The sequence below is a fragment of the Thalassophryne amazonica genome, chromosome 4 (assembly GCF_902500255.1).
Source record: "Thalassophryne amazonica chromosome 4, fThaAma1.1, whole genome shotgun sequence".
Lineage (NCBI taxonomy): Eukaryota > Metazoa > Chordata > Actinopteri > Batrachoidiformes > Batrachoididae > Thalassophryne > Thalassophryne amazonica.
In genome coordinates this window covers 80,127,790-80,149,088 of record NC_047106.1, presented here as the reverse complement: position 1 = coordinate 80,149,088, position 21,299 = coordinate 80,127,790, and the positions used below count along the sequence as shown (strand labels likewise).

Here is a 21,299-nt window from a genome sequence, read left to right as displayed (position 1 = left end):
CAGTTTGAACATTAAATATTTTGTCTTTGTGGTGTATTCAATTGAATATAGGTTGAAGAGGATTTGCAAATCATTGTATTCTGTTTTTATTTACATTTCACACAATGTTAAGGATTTTGTATATATGTTATCACTGTTAAACATTTGTACATTTGTCTTCTTTCTCATGAGAACGGTGTTGTGCTGTTTTGCACTTCACCCTGAGAATGTACGTGTTATTCAACCTTGTTTTAGCTTTGTCTTCTTTCTCATGAGAACGGAGATGTGCTGTTTTGCACCTGTCTTAATGCAATCCTGAGAATTCAATTTTGTTTTAGCACTCTGGGGTCAATCTGAGCTGGGAATGAAGGGCTGGATGTACTTATTATTATAATATAACTTTGTTTTCGCAGCCTCTAACGACTGGGAGTAAGAGAACGTTTTGACTATTGTGATGTGGTGTTTAGTGTGAAGGAGTGTGAAAGACAGGACACTTCAGGCAGATGCAGAACAGCTGATACCTGCAACAGACGAACGAGATGTGCTGACCTGAAAGTGTTCTTCCTTACAGCTGCACTTATTGACGTATGCGTTTATGTTATGGGAAGAAACTTGTCTTGCGTCATCACCCCCACCCTTAGGACAAGTTTCTTGTTTATGTGATGAGGGCGTCTCTTAATAAAAAGAGCGGAAAAGCAGGCCAGACTTTAAGTGTAGCCTTGGTGTACAGCCTGGCCGCACTCCGCGCGTAAAATTTGACTTTCTGTCTCACTGGTGTTTCTTGACTCTGTTTGTCTTGTTAAAGGTTTTAAAAATGTTTGGAGGAGAAAATACCCAACATTGACTGGGGGCTCGTCCGGGATCTCAACAATACCGGAGGTGTCCAGCGGAGGTCGTCAAGTCCAGACGTAAATCCTTGGCCAAGGTCCGATCGATTGATCGTGTCTGCAATTGTCGACCACCGTTGGCATCGTCTGGTTGACGAGATTTTCCCGAAGAAGACAGACAGGAAGTCGAGTCAGTGAGTAAAGTTTCTTTGTAAACAGTACTGAGTGAGTGGTGATCAGATCACATAAACAGTTAAATTCCGCAAGCGATGATACAGAATCGTCTGTTAATGCAAAGCAGTTAAACTCTGTAAGGAGGGTGCGGACTCCTCTGTTTATATACGCGTACCGGTAGGGGATAAAAGTGATTACATAAAACAGTTAAATTCCGCAAGCGATGATACAGAATCGTCTGTTAATGCAAAGCAGTTAAACTCTGTAAGGAGGGTGCGGACTCCTCTGTTTTAATACGCAAAGGAAATCCCGGGTAGGAATATGTGCACTGTAAAAAAGCAGTTAAATCTGGCAGGGACGGCGGAGTCCCCTAATGCAGGACATTAGTTAAATTTCACGGAAGGGCGAGCTCCCCTGGCATAAGAATACGCGTACGATTATTAAAAAGTGTTTCTATGTGTAAATAGTGTTTTGTGTAAGTGTAAATAACTGTGTGAAAGTGTAATACTTTGGACAACGTTAGTGACAACCGTGCGTGTGGAAGCAGCAGGCAAGTGATTCCGCTTCCTACGGGGAGGTGAAAGGAATCAACCACACGACGGCAAATTAATTGTCACGTCCAAAGAAAGTGTGAAAACTTCAGATTTAGAACACCCTAGGTGTGCCCCCGTCTGAAGTCCAAATTATAACAAGGGATAAAAAATATAATAAAAATGGGGGGTAAGACGTCTAAAAATAAGGAAAATGTATCAACTGACGACTGGAAATTTATGGAGGCAAAAAATCCAAAAGCAATAAAGAAATTGGAGACCTGGATAAATAAACATGACTTTGACGGACGACTGAACCTGATCAGCATACAAAAGCTGAAGAAGGAGTTAGAACGGGAACATAAAGGTGATGAGAAAAAGATGCAGAAAGTAGGGGCAGATTTAGTGGCATTTTGGGAGGAGGAAGCAGAGAACAGACAGAAAGGAGCAGAGAAGCGACGATTAGAGAAAGCGAGGAAAAAGAAAGCTGTAGGTAAGGCAGAAGAAGATGTGATAATTCAGCACAGAGAGCCAGAACAGCCTCAACAACCACCGCCGGCTGGATCGTCGGTGACAAAGAGACCTTTATCTCCTCTACCAGAGGATGACGATGTACCGCCACCACAGTATGATTTGGCCGTAAAACCTAAGGTAAAAAGAGAAAAACCAGAAAAACCACAAACACGCAGTCAAGCGAAAGTGCCTACAGCCCCTCCCATGGTGGAACATAGTGATCAGGGAGGTGCCTATCCTATGATAGAAGTACCAAATCCTCGTGCAGGAACAGCAGGACAGCTACCAACCATGCTCGTTTATCGGACATGGAATGCTGATGATATCAAAGCAGCAGTCGACATGATACCATCGCCACATGTCGATATCGAGGGCTTTATGCAGGATATAGAAAACATTAGAACATCTTACCACCTTAATGGACCTGAAGTCCAACAGGTGTGGATGAAAGCATGTGGCCCTAAATGGAGTCAGGTACGCGGAGACTGGAATCCTGCAGATCAACAAGGCGTACCACTGACACATGATGATCTAGTCTTGAAAACAAGAGTGGAAGCTATGATTACACGTGCGAAAGGAGTGTTAGGACCAAAGATAAATTATACTGAAATTACCAGGACAACTCAGAAAGAAGGAGAGCCATGGACAGAGTTTAGGTGCAGGTTTGAGAATGTGTTTAGGGTCCATAGTGGCATATTGCCAGAAACACCTGTGTATGAACAACAATTGAAAAACGCTCTGATCCAACATTCCAATAAGGATATAAAAGCTTGGATACAGAAACATTGGATTGGATTGCCTACAGGCACATTGGAAGAAACACATACACACTGCTGTCATGCAGAAGAAGTCTTAAAGCAGAAAAAGACAAGAAACAGCGACAAAGGAGTGTATGTAGCACATGGAGATGATGAAATATATTACCAGCAGGGTAACTTAAGACAGCAGAAGCAGTGCAAACGCCCAAAAAAGCCATGGCAAAATAGACAAGGTGGACAGCCACAACGTCAAGGACCATGGCAACCACAACAGCAGCACAGACAGGGAGGGCCACCACGTGGTCCCCTGATTTGTTGGAACTGTGGAAGAGAGGGACATATGTATAGAAATTGTCCGAATCCACCTACTGAGGGAGCAGCAGGGAGAATTCCACAACGGAATAATCCTCCGCAGCCACAGTATCCACAATGACTAGAATCCATAATCCATGATTCCACATCAGATAGGCAGTCTGATTGTGATATGGATCTGTGTGCCTTGCTGGGAAATCCGGTACCAAAACCAGAAGTGACTTTGTTGGTAAATGGACGACCAGTGACATTCCTTTGTGATACAGGAGCATGTAGAACCACATGTAATGACAACATACCTGTCCATCAATTAAGCAACGAAATCTTTAGGGTTCGCTCTGCAAATGGACAAACATCAGACGTCCCTATCACCAAACCCATAACGTTGACAGATCCACTTGGCCTGACGTGTACTATGTCAGTGTTGAGCATGCCACAATGTCCAGTTAACCTCCTAGGACGAGACGGATTGACTGCATTGGGCTTGTCCATAATTGTGGAACAAGGGAAATTAGTTGTTGAACGCACAGGAGGCGTTAACATGGTAAGAGAAGAAAGCGCTGACCCCACATTCCCCTATTACTATACATTTGACATTTCAGAAGAAGATGCTGCAGGATGGGGTAAAGATGTCGTCTTGCAAGCGACAGCCCTACTAAAAAATCCTGAACAACAGATGTCACCACCTGACCTGCATGTCACAATGTGGCATAAAGATCCTCCAGGTCCGGATGGTGACTATGAAACTAAATTGAAAAATGTTTCACCTGTGAAACTGACAATGACCGATTTGATTCATGATGGCAACTCAACAGCTGTCATAACAGTAACAGGCGCCACTGAAGATGTATCAAAATTGAGATTCACAGGTATGCCATTACATATGTCACTTTGTAAGCCATATTTGACAGAATGGCAAGAATTGGGACTGACAGTCATAACAGCTTTGTCAGCCTCTGATTGGAGTAGAGTTGGCCCACGAACGGAGTTCAGTCCATCAACCAAGTTGTATAAAGTGCCAGTTAATGTCTCATTGGTGCTGACAGCTGGAACACACATTGATGCGTCCACTTCACAATCCTGAGTGTTTCAGTTGAGTCCTGAAGAGGATGCTCTTCTCTCTTCAGTACCGTCAGGATTGTGGACAACAGGTCCTTCAGACGTAGGACTGATTAAAAATGCACAACCTGTAGTTATAAGGCCAAAAACAGAATACAGACCATGTGTAAGACAGTATCCATTGAAACCTGATGCAATTGACGGAATCAGGCCAGTAATAGAGGATTTATTAACAGCAGGAGTAATAGTGCCATGTCCAGATTCACCATGTAACACACCCATATTTCCGGTAAAAAAGGCTCCGCCCTCAGTGGGGTGGAGAATGATTCAAGATCTGCAGGCAGTAAATGCTGCTGTGATTAAAAGAGCACCATGTGTCCCAGATCCACACACCTTGTTAAATTCGCTGAGACCAAATTCTAATAGTTTCTCAGTAATTGACATAAGTAATGCATTTTTCTCTGTGCCAGTACATCCAGATAGTCAATTCTGGTTTGCTTTTACCTTTAAAGGACAACGATATACATTCACCAGATTACCGCAGGGTTACGCAGAGAGCCCAACTATTTATTCTCAAGTCATGTCAGCATGTTTAGCCAATTTCGTTCCACCGGCAGATAGCCAACTGTTAGTGTATGTTGATGACATTTTGATTGCCTCTGACACACGAGAAAACTGCATAACTGACACAGTAGCATTATTATGTTTCTTATTTGACAATGGCCACAGAGTGAGTAGAAACAAAGTTCAGTTGTGTAGGGATAAAGTAAAATATTTAGGACATGAGTTATCAGCCACAGGGCGCACGATCCTGTCTGACAGGAAGGAAGCAATTTTGCACGCTCCAAAACCACAAACCAAAAAGCAGATGATGTCATTTCTTGGATTGACAAATTACTGCAGGGCATGGATTCCTTGCTATGCAGAGGAATGCAACAAATGCAACAAATTGCAACAAATTGCTATATGCAAATGTGCGGCTCACACCAATGGCTCTGACAGTGTTTCAAAAGGAAATGATTTTGCTGACAGAGCAGCAAAAGAGGCAGCAGCAGCTTCTTCTATTTTTGTTGTACAGGAAACTACTCCAGATTTGCATTTAGGTCATACACTGCTTGCTGACATGCAACAGCAGGCAACAGACAGAGAAAAACAAATGTGGATAGCTAAAGGAGCTACGTATGCAAATGACTTGTACGTATGACCACAAAAGAAACCCATATTGCCAAAAAATATGTTTAAATGGGCAGCTATTATGAGCCATGGCGTGACGCATGTCTCATCAGGGGGTATGATATCGCAATTGCAATCTATTTTTTGTCTTTATGGGTTCGATGCATATGCAAAACAGCATTGTAGAGCATGCATGATATGTGCAAAACACAACTCACAAGGCAATTTGAGACCCCAAAGAGGTAAATTTCCAACACCACAATATCCCTTTCAAGTGATTCATATGGATTATATACAGCTGAGTAAACATGAAGGGAAGGAATTTTGTTTAGTCATAATTGATGCCTTCTCAAAATGGGTAGAATTGTTCCCTACAAAACATGCAGATTCACTTACAGTGGCTAAAGCATTATGCAAAGACATCATCCCACGATTTGGAATACCAGAAACAGTCTATTCAGATAATGGAGCGCATTTTGTTAATACAATAGTGCAATACGTAGGAGAAGCACTACAGGTTAATCTCAAAAATCATTGTTCTTATCATCCACAAAGCGCCGGATTAGTGGAAAGGATGAATGGAACAGTAAAAAACAGACTTAGAAAGACAATGGAGGAAACCAATGGAGGCAGACCATGGACGCATTGTGTAGATTTGGTAAAAATGTATATAAACATAACTAGTACCATGGGGTTGACACCGTATGAAACATTGTTTGGCAGAAAATATCGATTGCCATATTATGGACAAATTTGGGATGTACCTGAGGAAGCCAATTTGGCGGATTACATGAGAAAAATGTTAGAAGGACAACGAGGGAGAGATCCAAACACTGATGATCCCATTTCTCCACAGGAGGACCCTAAAGTGGTACCTGGAGACTGGGTGTTGATAAGAAGCATCAAGAGAAAACACTGGCATTCACCTAAATGGGAAGGGCCCTATCAAGTACTACTCACAACACCCACAGCTTTGAAAATTGGGGAAAGAAGTACATGGATTCATTTAACTCACTGTAAGAAAGTCATTTCTGCAGACACAGACAAACAGTAAGAACAGTAGGACAAGACTAGTAATAGTGTGTGAGCTTGGTGTTAAGATCCAGGTTAGACACGAAAGCTAGCAGAAGACATTAAGAAGCCACTGTTCTGAACATAGGTGTGCTGTAGTGTGCAGAAATGGCGAAAGAAAAAAATAAAAAGAACGAGGGTTTCTGGACCCCACGGACAGTCCTTGTTATGCTACTTTTCTTTTTTGAATTGGGATTATTATTAAAAGCCATGAGCACGGGACATGATAATAAGGATCACATCCACAGATTGCAGAGACCAAAAAGAAGTAACGAAGACCCCAGTCCGATAATAAATGCCACAGTACATAGCTGTAATGGGAATAATGCGTACCGATTTGGTGTACAAGCCTGCATTCCTAGAAATACATCTGTGATCATCTCTGTACCATATAGTGGTCTTACCCATGGAATGCCGGATGGTGACAGAGGGACTAATTACGGAAATAGTTTCTCATGGTATATGACCAACGATCAACAAGATAGGAGATGGGAAACGTTGGTAGCCGATGAATGGAGTAGATGGACACCAAGATGGGCACAAACCGAGTGGGCTAAGTACCAGAGTCAAATTCTCAAAATGTATCAAACAGATGATAAGCTGTCTATAGTGGTGAATACCACAGAAAAAGGAACCATATTCCCACCTGATATAGAGGGAGACTGTTGGTTGTTCCTCCTTTGGGTATACAAACAAGGAAAAGATCCGTATTTCCATTTCTTCCTCTGTGAAACAGATAGAGTACAGCAACCAATATTGACCGAATTAAGTACGTCAAAGGGGGTGTCCATACAAGCAAAGGGGGTGCCCATACAAGCAAAGGGGGTGCCCATACAAGCAAAGGGGGTGTCTGTACAAGGCACAAAAGACATGAAGGCAGATGACTGGTTCCTAGTAACTACAGGAATTAGTGGACAAAATAACAATTGGCTTTTAATGGCAGAACAAGCAGGACTAGCAGCAAAGAAGGACTGTGTTGTATGTATGGGACCCAGACCTATATTACAGGTAATACCAGCAGCATTACCCAAAGACTGTCTACTGACTGCTATGACACAGACATACATTGCGGCAAACAACAATTGTTCTAAGTGGGACAAGATCTATCCAGTGACCAAATTGACTAAGATTAAACCTTTATTCTCAAGCAAAGTTGGGCATGCTAACCATACATGTGTACACTTGACAGGGACAAGTAAGACTTTGGGTAGCTTAAACCACACCGCCTGGTGTAAGAATGTGGTCCATAGTACTCCCACATTCAAACCTGTCGGGAGGAGTGACGTATGGTGGTGGTGTGGGGATAACAGAATCTTTGACAGACTGCCATGGAATGTGTCAGGTTATTGTGCATTAATATCATTATTGTTACCAGTTGAAGCCATACCCATGACCCCTGAAGACGTTACGACATATGCAGCCTCTCTTATTCCTGAAGATTGGCAGAAAGGCATAGCCAGACATAGAGTGAAAAGAGATTGGAAAGGAGTGGGAAATCCAACATATATTGACGCAATAGGAGTCCCCAGGGGAGTGCCTGACGAGTATAAACTGGTTAATCAAATAGCAGCTGGATTCGAATCTTCCATCTGTTGGTGGTGCTCAATTAATAAAAACGTGGACAGAATAAACTACATCCACTACAATGTACAGAAATTAGGAAATTGGACTGAGGAAGGATTTAAGGCTGTCCATTCACAGTTAGAAGCCACGTCCCTTATGGCCTTCCAGAATCGTATTGCTCTGGATATGTTGTTGGCAGAGAAAGGAGGTGTTTGTGCCATGTTCGGAGAACAATGCTGCACATTCATTCCCAACAACACGGCTGCAGACGGCAGTCTCACTCAAGCCATTGACGGGCTGAGGACGTTGAACAGGAAGATGAAAGAGCACAGTGGAGTAAACACCGAAGGCTGGGATTGGTGGCTGGAAGGGATGGGAAAATGGAGGTCTTTGATTTCTTCACTATTAGTGTCTATAGCAGTATTTGCTGCAATTCTAACATTGTGTGGATGTTGTTGTATTCCATGTCTCCGAGGCCTTGTAAATAGAATGATAACCACAGCAATAAGTCCAGGACCAGAAGGGGGTCCGGCATCATATCCACTTCTGCGGACAGACGACAACGAGGAGGACGATGGCTCTCCTGACCTGTACCCAGACCAATGGAAGTATGATGACCCAGACACCGATGATGGTGACAATGACGACATCACCTCTGGGGTGTAAGCCTAGAGAGAGAACATACCATGATGAACCTCTTAGTGAAAATCTCAAAAAGAAGTGCTAAGCTGAGTGATGCCTACTGTATGTTTAACAGGCGATAAACAGGAGGGGAATGTTAAGGATTTTGTATATATGTTATCACTGTTAAACATTTGTACATTTGTCTTCTTTCTCATGAGAACGGTGTTGTGCTGTTTTGCACTTCACCCTGAGAATGTACGTGTTATTCAACCTTGTTTTAGCTTTGTCTTCTTTCTCATGAGAACGGAGATGTGCTGTTTTGCACCTGTCTTAATGCAATCCTGAGAATTCAATTTTGTTTTAGCACTCTGGGGTCAATCTGAGCTGGGAATGAAGGGCTGGATGTACTTATTATTATAATATAACTTTGTTTTCGCAGCCTCTAACGACTGGGAGTAAGAGAACGTTTTGACTATTGTGATGTGGTGTTTAGTGTGAAGGAGTGTGAAAGACAGGACACTTCAGGCAGATGCAGAACAGCTGATACCTGTAACAGACGAACGAGATGTGCTGACCTGAAAGTGTTCTTCCTTACAGCTGCACTTATTGACGTATGCGTTTATGTTATGGGAAGAAACTTGTCTTGCGTCATCACCCCCACCCTTAGGACAAGTTTCTTGTTTATGTGATGAGGGCGTCTCTTAATAAAAAGAGCGGAAAAGCAGGCCAGACTTTAAGTGTAGCCTTGGTGTACAGCCTGGCCACACTCCGCGCGTAAAATTTGACTTTCTGTCTCACTGGTGTTTCTTGACTCTGTTTGTCTTGTTAAAGGTTTTAAAAATGTTTGGAGGAGAAAATACCCAACACACAACGTCCCAACTTCATTGGAATTGGGGTTGTATGTCACATGACATGGATTATTCATAAGATTTGCCATTGTGTTTCATTGACTGAGCAATAGTTCTTCTCACTCACACATCTTCAACCGCTTACTCCATTAAAAGGTCTCGGGGGGGCTGGAGCCTATACCAGCAGTCAGAGAGTGAGGCGGGGTACACCCTAGGCAGGACACCAGTATGTCACAGGGTCACATATAGACAAACAAACAGTCACACCCACACTCACACCTATGGATAACTTAAAAGTTTCCCATCCAACTAACCTGTGTGTCTTTCGATGTGGGAGGAAACCAGAGCATCCAGAGAGAACCCACACAAACACGGAGAACATGCAAACTCCATACAGAAAGACCACAAGTGGGAATGGAACGTGTGACCTTCTTGGGGGAAGTGATGGTCTAGTGGTCAAGTCATTGGGCATGAGACCAGAAGATCCTCGGTTCAAATCCCAGCCTGACTGGAAAATCACTCAGGGGGTTGGGCAAGGGCTTTAATCCCCTATTGCTCCCAGTGTGTAGTGAGTACCTTGTATGGCAGCAACCTCACATTGGGGTGAATGTGAGGCATTATTTGTAAAGCGCTTTGAGTGTCTGATGCAGATGGAAAAGCGCTGTATAAATGCAGTCCATTTACCATTTCCTGTGAGGCAACATTGCTCACCACTAAGCCACCATGCTGCCCGCAAAAAAATAATAAAATATCAAATGACAAAAACTATTTTTGCCATTATATATAAAATGAATGTTTTTTTATTCTTTCAATAGAACAAATATTTCACCTCATGAAATATTCAAATCACAAACATTCATTATTTGTATACTGATTTATTGGCATTTCTTTGCCATCAGGTGAACAACCAGATTTTCCCGGTGTGGACGTACTCCTACCTCTCCGTGCTGGTGCCTGTGTTCTTGCTCACTGACTGGCTGTGCTACAAGCCCGTGGTTGTGTTCCAGGCCATCACCCTGTTCATCACCACAGCCATGCTGCTCTGGACTCAGAGTGTCGGAGCCATGCAGGCCACGCAGTTCTTCTATGGAGTGGTTACAGCCAGCGAAGTGGCTTATTTCTCCTACATCTACAGGTAACTCCAAGTGAAGAGCAAGACTCCAGCACAGCCAGGTGTCTGAATTTCACATACTGATCCACATTAGTTACTCAAACTCAAATTTCAATAATTTCAATGGCAAGGTAGTGCAGTCAGTTCTTTCTTTCTTTAATATTTATTTCATTCATTTAAAAGAAAAACAGAAAAGCAGAAACAAAGCACCACAACACCAGAATGAAAAGGAGCAGAAAGAACAAGTCTTATGATTTCTGCCCCTTTTAACAATACAATCTTTCAATATCCAGCATCATAGTCATTATTTAACAGATTGCATTTCTTTAACTTGTCACATACCACTGACCCATTTCATAATTATGACCATTAATTAATAGTTTACATCTCTGACAGGTTACATTTTAAACTTAAGACACTCCAAACATTATTAACAGATTACTTTTTTTTTTTTTTTTTTTTAAACTTTCTTGCAGCCCACTGACTTATTTCATAGTTTCATACTTACTTAATACATCTAATTTAGTACGTTTAAATAATTTAAGCGACCTTAATTCTTTAATTTCTTTATTAAGATTGTTCCATAATTTGACACCATTTACTGCAATACCCCGTTCCTTTACTTTGGTTCTAAGTCTTGGTTTTTTAAAGACTTCTGTTCCTTTCAATTTATAACTACTTACTCTTTTTTCAAACATATTTTGAATGTTTGTTGGTAAAGTATTTTTATTAACTTGGTACATTGTAATATTTTCAAATCGACTAAATCATGAAATTTAAGTACCCTATACTTAATAAACAATGGATTAGATGGATCTCTAAAACCACTGTTACTAATCACTTTTAAAGCTCTTTTCTGCAAAATAAATAAAGGTTGTATATAGGTGTGTATGTTGATCCCCAGATTTCTACACAATAAGTTAAATATGGGACAATCAATGAATTGTACAATGTTAATAAACCATAACTATTTAATGAATATTTTACTTTATGCAAAACAGCAATGGCTTTCGCTATTTTTCCTTTTATGGATTCCTTTTTTATATCTTCTGTTTACAAAATATATCCCTCCATTTGAACTTCATCCATGAGATCATCTTTAAGCCAAGATTCAGTGATTGCAACAATACTAAATCTATTTTTAAACTGATTTAAATAATCTTTTATTTGTGACATTTTACAATACAAGCTTCGGCTGTTTATACAACCCCTGGCAAAAATTATGGAATCACCGGCCTCGGAGGATGTTCATTCAGTTGTTTAATTTTGTAGAAAAAAAAGCAGATCACAGACATGACACAAAACTAAAGTCATTTCAAATGGCAACTTTCTGGCTTTAAGAAACACTATAGGAAATCAAGAAAAAAAGATTGTGGCAGTCAGTAACGGTTACTTTTTTAGACCAAGCAGAGGAAAAAAAATATAGGAATCACTCAAGTCTGAGGAAAAAATTATGGAATCACCCTGTAAATTTTCATCCCCAAAACTAACACCTGCATCAAATCAGATCTGCTCGTTAGTCTGCATCTAAAAAGGAGTGAACACACCTTGGAGAGCTGTTGCACCAAGTGGACTGACATGAATCATGGCTCCAACACGAGAGATGCCAATTGAAACAAAGGAGAGGATTATCAAACTCTTAAAAGAGAGTAAATCATCACGCAATGTTGCAAAAGATGTTGGTTGTTCACAGTCAGCTGTGTCTAAACTCTGGACCAAATACAAACAACATGGGAAGGTTGTTAAAGGCAAACATACTGGTAGACCAAGGAAGACAAAGCGTCAAGACAGAAAACTTAAAGCAATATGTCTCAAAAATCGAAAAATGTACAACAAAACAAATGAGGAACGAATGGGAGGAAACTGGAGTCAACGTCTGTGACCGAATTGTAAGAAACCGCCTAAAGGAAATGGGATTTACATACAGAAAAGCTAAACGAAAGCCATCATTAACACCTAAACAGAAAAAAACAAGGTTACAATGGGCTAAGGAAAAGCAATTGTGGACTGTGGATGACTGGATGAAAGTCATATTCAGTGATGAATCTCAAATCTGCATTGGGTAAGGTGATGATGCTGGAACTTTTGTTTGGTGCCTTTCCAATTAGATTTATAAAGATGACTGCCTCAAGAGAACATGTAAATTTCCACAGTCATTGATGATATGAGGCTGCATGTCAGGTAAAGGCACTGGGGAGATGGCTGTCATTACATCATCAATAAATGCACAAGTTTATGTTGATATTTTGGACAATTGAAAGGATGTTTGGGGATGATGAAATCATTTTTCAAGATGATAATGCATCTTGCCATAGAGCAAAAACTGCAAAAACATTCCTTGCAAAAAGACACATAGGGTCAATGTCATGGCATAGGGTCAATGTCAGTGAGCAGATCTGATTTGATGCAGGTGTTAATTTGGGGGATGAAAATTTACAGGGTGATTCCATAATTTTTTCCTCAGAATTGAGTGATTCCATATTTTTTTCCTCTGCTTGGTCTAAAAAAGTAATCGCTACTGACTGCCACAATCTTTTTTTCCTTGATTTCTTATAGTGTTTCTTAAAGCCAGAAAGTTGCCATTTGAAATGACTTTAGTTTTGTGTCATGTCTGTGATCTGCTTTTTTTCTACAAAATTAAACAACTAAATGAACATCCTCTGAGGCCAGTGATTCCATAATTTTTGCCAGGGGTTGTATGTATGAGTGACAGGGTATCTTCTGCAATTTTTTCACTATTCAGCTGTTCTACCGTATAATACTCACAACCAATCGTTTTTAAGTCAAATATACTTTCATTAGTATTAGTGTCTATGTCATATATTTTATCATCTGTTTCCATGTTTGATCTGATTTTTTGTTGGTCCAATTACCAACAGACGTCATATTTGATTGTCTATTCAGGTCTGTATTTTGTAAGGTCCTCCATGTTTTTTGATTTGTATACCATTTGTTCCTTCTTTCACTCTAATCCACACCCTACAATTCCAGACCCATGTAGCAACAATGTGTTTCTGTTTTTTTAGTAGTCTTGCTTCCCTAGCAATATCTGCATTTTTTTTTGTTAGATGCTCATTTATATAGACACTCGTTCCTTTCAAATTCTTTGCCTGTCTTAACTCATTTTTATATTTTCTGCTTGTAAATCGTATAACAATGTTAGTTTATTTTTTCTATCTTTAGTTGGAATAGTATAACAGTCTGATATCGTGTCTTGATGGATGACAACACCTTTTTGATATAAAAAGTTTGTAAATTGTTGTTCCAATCATTGTCGTTCTTCAGGTGGTGCATCCTCCCCACTGGTTCCACCAGAATCCACCACCCTTGCATATGTCCGAAGTTTTGTTTCTAGTCCAGATATTATAACATCATCTTTTCTAGTGAATTGTTCAAGTTTATCTACACGTTGCTCAAGTTTCTTAATGATCTTGTCCTTCTCTTTAACCAGATTTTGGAGTTCTTTCATCTCCACCGTCAGCCTGTCTAAATTAGACATGTCTTTTGATATACGGTTTAATGAGGTCTTTATCTCCTCTATATCTTCCTCAAGTTTATCTGTTTTCCTGGGTGGTGCCATGCCGACTATCATGGCTCAGTATGGCCACTATTGATTACAAAAACAATTCTCACCCGTAGCCTCCACCACCCCAGGTCTGGTCGCTGCACACCAACCCTCCCCGTTGCTAACCTCGTTCACAGCCGCCCCCAGCCACGGTCGTAGCTACCGCTAGCCACGGATGTAGCCGTAGGCAACCTCAGATGTAATTCTCCAGCCTCAGATGTCGCCGCCGCCAGCCGCGGATGTAGCCGCCACTAGCCTCGGATGTAGCCGACACCGCGGGCCTGGATGTATCACCCCCACCAACGCCGCAGGCCTGGATGAACCACCTCCACGATGCCGTGGGCCTGGATAAACCACCTCCGCAGATGCCGCGGGTCCTGATGAACCACCTCCGCTGATACCGCGGGCCTGGATGAACCGCCTCTGAGCTGTCTATCGCTGTTGGAGTGACGCTGCCACAAGTGACGCTGACGCGTTCCTTCTTGCACCCTGTTCATTCTAGACAGGTTATGGAGTGGATACAAGAACACAACCATCAACAGTCACTGAGTGTCTTTTGACATTTGTTTAAATTAATCATGAACAGCAGGTCAAAAACTGAGTGGGTATATGCAGGAGACTAGCAAGGGAAACCACCAACTAGGGTTGAGCCGGATACTCATTTCAGACAAGTATCTGGTAAGGATAAAGCATTTTTGAGTATGAGCATGACATGAGTAAAAATATCTGTGCTCGTCTTCAAAGAAAATCCTCATTGGCTACCTGTCTTCACACTCTGATTGGCTAGTCACACACAGCGCCCACCCCTCTCTTCAGACATCTCTCTGCAGCCTCTTGCATATGTACACGCACGCACGCACAGGAACTGATCTCTCTCTGTGCTTGGTCCGTGCTCTGTGACTCTACCTCACATTGCTCTCTCAGTACTCCTTAACTTTTCTTTACCTCGCCTCTGTTTTGGTTTGTATATTTAAAGTTACTTGGTGAACTTGTTTCGTATTGTATGTAGTGCATTTGACAAGACAGAGCTGAAAACGGCTGATGTCGCGTCGCTCACTGCCTCCACTCCGGTTGGGTTTTTTTTTTAACCGTTTGCTTGCTGTTAGTTTGGCTGGTGATATAAAGTCAGTTGGAAAACTTTTGCTTGTAGTGAACGCGATGCTTTTCAGAAGAATACAGTGAACAAGGCTGACATATTTCCCTGTTTGCCATCACTGGATCTTTGCATGAATCACCAAGTTCACATAGTTCATTAAAAAAACAGTCTTACACACATATAGCTGAAGACACAAAGTAGTCTATTAACATTTTTATTGTATATGGCTGCATACAGTATCTGACACTTTCTCAGTGCAGTTCATAAAAATAAATTGGTCGAACAACCTCTCTCTCCCTCTCACACAGTCTCACACACACAGAGACACACACACACCTTAATCAATATTTTTTAACTTTATGTGTGGAAAAATGCACAGCAACCTTGCATTTTCAACAAATAAAATAGCTGGATTTACATGCAGACACATTAACAGCCAACACTATTTTTGCCCCAAGTTGGCACGATGAGACACGTGACCGATTTTTTTCGACTCATCATGTCACCACTCTAATAAAGGTACTCTAACTCGCTCATCCCTACCACCAACATACCCATGTTAAAATCTGAAGGACTTCCAGGCTTCAGCAACTGCAGCTTTTTCTGTGGCTTTTTACCAGCCATAGCTTCAATGCTGTGGCTCAAAAAGCTTGGTTACAAGGAAGATGTATCATTTCAGTTGCATTTTGCTGGCAGTAGAGGGGAAACATGAGCCTACAGCAGTGGTGGGCACAGTTCCACTAATTAGCGATGCTAACTTTTTTGTTAACAGATTAGCTTTTCAGCTAATTTTGAAAACCATAAATGAACCACTTAGCTATGACATGAAGCTCCTCCTCCTTCAGATATTCCTTCATTATTTATGCTTGTCTGTTTACAATGTAGGATTGTGGACTAAGCTGCAGAAGGAAGTCCTGCTGTTTTGCCCTGATGTTCTGCTGGGAGGCTTTGACCCACCCTGCTCAGTGTGCCGCTCTCGCTGGAGCGACAACACACAGAATGTATCTCTTCCCACATAGATCTCTTTCAGTGCAGCTTCTTGTTTTGACTTTAACACAAAGTTAACACCCAAGTCTTTCATCACCAACCGTAAATGGCCATTAGAACATTCCAGTCGTATCTTTCTGAACTCTCCCGCATCAAACTCCATCGTGTCAATGTTTACAGTGCTCATAAACTTTTAAGTTTCTTAAATATTTATTATGGCCACTCTTAAAACTTCAGTTCTCTTTATATTTTTATTACTGGTAAATTTTATAATTGATTTAGATGAGATATACTCATTATCTCACAGGAATTTATCACAATTATCTGGGAACTACTTTTTGCTCAGGAATTCATCAAGCACATCGGCCACGGGCGAGTACTAACACAGAATACCCAGAAACTGTGGAATGTTGTTCGGCCATAACGAGAGCGTTAACTTTTAGCTTGTCATACATAAGCTAAGCTAGTGGCGCTTGTGAGAGTGTGGCTTTGACCTGTGAGGCTATTTGGATGTGTGTGTCCTGTCCGTTGTTCCACTTGATGTTCACCGCTGATGGTGAAGGTTCTGTCAGCTCAGATGGACATCTGCGTCTGCCTGCTGAAAGGCCACACTCATGCGCCTGTGTCCAGTAGTGTTTTAATTTAGTAATATGTATATGTTGTGGATATGAAAAAACGAAGCTCTTCAACATCTCACCATGTCATTTCTGGTTTGTGGCTTCCTCTACCATCAGTTTGTGGGTTTTTATGGCAGTCTTGTCCGGTTCATGACTTTTTCTTGCCTGGGCAGATTTTTGTACCATTTCCAGTTTGTGCCTTCATCTACCACAAGATTGAGCTTCGCGCTGCTATGCGGCGCTTCACTTGTACTAACAAATTGTCATTTTATAAATTGTTAATAACTGCCTTTTTTTTAACAAATAAAAAGTAGAAGCACTCGGAGAGTGCAAACCTTCGCCAAGGCCAAGGGGTCACTGACGCCATAACATCTACACGCCGTGGAATCATTGAACCTAAAAAAGTCTAACAATGATGTTTGCTCAGTAGTAAAAAAAAGTTTCATCTGCTGTGACTGGATAGCATGTATCCTTAGCGCTTGGCATCACAGTTTATTGCAACTTGCACCTTTCCCAGAAGCTACTGGCATCTGAGCACTGATATTGATATTGCATGTGCTTATAGACAAAAACAAATGAGACAAAATTAAATTTATTATTCAACTAAACTGCAAATATATTATTTTTTTAACATTTATGAAACACTTCTCTAAATAAATAACAGTAAATTCTGAAATAGAACTATTTTTTAAGTGTTGCATGTGCTACACAAGGCCATAGGGTCACTGACCCTAAAATTCAGTGTTACAACCAAAATTATGATACATACACTGTTCTTTCCTTTATATTTGACGTCCTTGACCATGAAAGCATACCAGTAGAACTTGGAATCACTTTTATGTCTTTATTAGTTCAAAAGTTATTGTATAAAAACGATTTTTCGGTAATGGCGGTTTTCTTCTGGATCTAGCTCCATAACATTTGAAGCTACATCAAATCTGATAAGTATTCACACCCTTTGCGCAATACTTTGTCTACTTTGACCGGATGAGATGTTCAGTCAGATTCAGGTCTGGGCTCTGGCTGGGTCACTCAAGGACATTCACAGAGTTGTCCTGAAGCCACCCCTTGATATCTTGGCTGTGTGCTTAAGGTCATTGTCCTGCTGAAAGATGAACTGTCGCCCCTGTCTGAGGTCAAGAGCACTCTGGAGCAGGTTTTCATCCAGGATATCTCTGTACATTGCTGCATTCACCTTCCCTCAATCCTGACTAGTCTCCCAGTTCCTGCTGCTGAAAAACATCCCCACAGCATGATGCTGCCACCACCATGTAGGGATATACCTGGTTTCCAAGGCCACAAGGCCTGGCATTCACACCAGAGTTCAATCTTTGTCTCATCAGACCAGAGAATTTTGTTTCTCATGGTCTGAGAGTCCTTGAGGTGCCTTTTGGCAAACTCCAGGTGAGCTGCCATGTGCCTTTTACTAAGGAGCGGGCTCCATCTGGCCACTTTACCATACAGGTCTGACTGGTGGATTGTTGCAGAGATGGTTTTCCTACTGGAAGGTTCTCCTCTTTCCACAGAGGAATGCTGGAGATCTGTCAGTGACCATCAGGTTCTTGGTCACGTCCCTGACTAAGGCCCTTCTCCCGCAATCATTCAGTTGAGATGTGTGGCCAGCTCTCGGAAGAGTCCTAGTGGATGCCTCCTTCTTCCATTTATGGATGATGGAGGCCACTGTGCTCACTGGGACCTTCAAAGCAGCAGAAATGTTTCTGTATCCTTCCCCAGATTTGTGCCTCAAGACAATCCTCTCAGAGGTCTGCAGACAATTCCTTTGACTTCATGCTTGGTTTGTGCTCTGACATGCAGTTTCAACTGAGTCAGAGCTCTATTGAGCTGAGTATTCCATTAACTTTAACTAGTAATGACTTCATGACTTTCTTTGCTAACAAAATTTTGACTATTAGAGAAAAAATTACTCATAACCATCCCAAAGATGTATCGTTATCTTTGGCTGCTTTCAGTGATGCCGGTATTTGGTTAGACTCTTTCTCTCCGATTGTTCTGTCTGAGTTATTTTCATTAGTTACTTCATCCAAACCATCAACATGTTTATTAGACCCCATTCCTGCCAGGCTGCTCAAGGAAGTCCTACCATTATTTAATGCTTCAATCTTAAATATGATCAATCTATCTTTGTTAGTTGGTTATGTACCACAGGCCTTTAAGGTGGCAGTAATTAAACCATTACTTAAAAAGCCATCACTTGACCCAGCTATCTTAGCTAATTATAGGCCAATCTCCAACCTTCCTTTTCTCTCAAAGATTCTTGAGAGGGTAGTTGTAAAACAGCTAACTGATCACCTGCAGAGGAATGGTCTATTTGAAGAGTTTCAGTCAGGTTTTAGAATTCATCATAGTACAGAAACAGCATTAGTGAAGGTTACAAATGATCTTCTTATGGCTTCGGACAGTGGACTTATCTCTGTGCTTGTTCTGTTGGACCTCAGTGCTGCTTTTGATACTGTTGACCATAAAATTTTATTACAGAGATTAGAGCATGTCATAGGTATTAAAGGCACTGCGCTGCGGTGGTTTGAATCATATTTGTCTAATAGATTACAGTTTGTTCATGTAAATGGGGAATCTTCTTCACAGACTAAAGTTAATTATGGAGTTCCACAAGGTTCTGTGCTAGGACCAATTTTATTCACTTTATACATGCTTCCCTTAGGCAGTATTATTAGACGGTATTGCTTAAATTTTCATTGTTACGCAGATGATACCCAGCTTTATCTATCCATGAAGCCAGAGGATACACACCAATTAGCTAAATTGCAGGATTGTCTTACAGACATAAAGACATGGATGACCTCTAATTTCCTGCTTTTAAACTCAGATAAAACTGAAGTTATTGTACTTGGCCCCACAAATCTTAGAAGCATGGTGTCTAACCAGATCGTTACTCTGGATGGCATTTCCCTGATCTCTAGTAATACTGTGAGAAATCTTGGAGTCATTTTTGATCAGGATATGTCATTCAAAGCGCATATTAAACAAATATGTAGGACTGCCTTTTTGCATTTACGCAATATCTCTAAAATCAGAAAGGTCTTGTCTCAGAGTGATGCTGAAAAACTAATTCATGCATTTATTTCCTCTAGGCTGGACTATTGTAATTCATTATTATCAGGTTGTCCTAAAAGTTCCCTAAAAAGCCTTCAGTTGGTTCAGAATGCTGCAACTAGAGTACTGACGGGGACTAGCAGGAGAGAGCATATCTCACCCGTGTTGGCCTCTCTTCATTGGCTTCCTGTTAATTCTAGAATAGAATTTAAAATTCTTCTTCTTACTTATAAGGTTTTGAATAATCAGGTCCCATCTTATCTTAGGGACCTCATAGTATCATATTACCCCATTAGAGCGCTTCGCTCTCAGACTGCGGGCTTACTTGTAGTTCCTAGGGTTTGTAAGAGTAGAATGGGAGGCAGAGCCTTCAGCTTTCAGGCTCCTCTCCTGTGGAACCAGCTCCCAATTCAGATCAGGGAGACAGATACCCTCTCTACTTTTAAGATTAGGCTTAAAACTTTCCTTTTCGCTAAGGCTTATAGTTAGGGCTGGATCGGGTGACCCTGGACCATCCCTTGGTTATGTTGCTTTAGACGTAGACTGTGGGGGGGTTCCCATGATGCACTGTTTCTTTCTCTTTTTGCTCCGTATGCATCACTCTGCATTTAATCATTAGTGATCGATCTCTGCCCCCCTTCTCGGCATGTCTTTTTCCTGGTTCTTTCCCTCAGCCCCAACCAGTCTCAGCAGAAGACTGCCCCTCCCTGAGCCTGGTTCTGCTGGAGGTTTCTTCCTGTTAAAAGGGAGTTTTTCCTTCCCACTGTGGCCAAGTGCTTGCTCATAGGGGGTCGTTTTGACCGTTGGGGTTTTTCATAATTATTGTATGGCCTTGCCTTACAATATGGAGCGCCTTGGGGCAACTGTTTGTTGTGATTTGGCGCTATATAAGAAAAAAGTTGGTTGGTTGGTTGGTTGGTTGGTTGTAGGACCTTATATGTAGACAGCTTATGTCTTTCAATCATGTCAAATGAATTTACCACAGGTGGAGTCCAATTAAGTTGTAGGAACATCTCAAGGATGATCAGTGGAAACAGGATGCACCTGAGCTCAATGGCAAAGGTTGTGAGAAAAAAAAATCCACATTGTCATTATGGAGTATTGTGTGTGCTGTAAATACTTTCTGGATGCACTGTAGATTTCCTGATTTTCTTGTCCTTTATGCCTCTCTACCCTGGAGCTGTAACTGGCTCAGTAACAGAATGTCCAATTTTTCCAGTCACATCCACAGAATCTAGTTTCTATTTATATATTATCCCGTCAGTTATGTCAAAAGGTTCCATGGCTCATTTTTGTTTACTATTACTGCTTTTTAAAGTGAGCCTGCTTTAAACACATTCATCATTATTTTTATATTCAAGATTGATTGAAGTGACTTGAAAATGTTCTTGTATCCATACCTTAATTTGTCATTTAGTTG

The 21,299-nt window shown here is 41.2% G+C and overlaps 1 protein-coding gene across 1 annotated transcript in view; it reads left to right on the top strand.

The window, feature by feature from the left end:
* The window catches only part of slc19a3a (solute carrier family 19 member 3a), a 28,244-nt gene that overhangs the window by 688 nt on the left and 6,257 nt on the right, over positions 1-21,299 (top strand). The window contains exon 2 of the mRNA XM_034168145.1: positions 10,331-10,566. Coding sequence (XP_034024036.1) covers positions 10,331-10,566 — 236 coding nt within the window. The remainder of the gene's footprint in view (positions 1-10,330; positions 10,567-21,299) is intronic.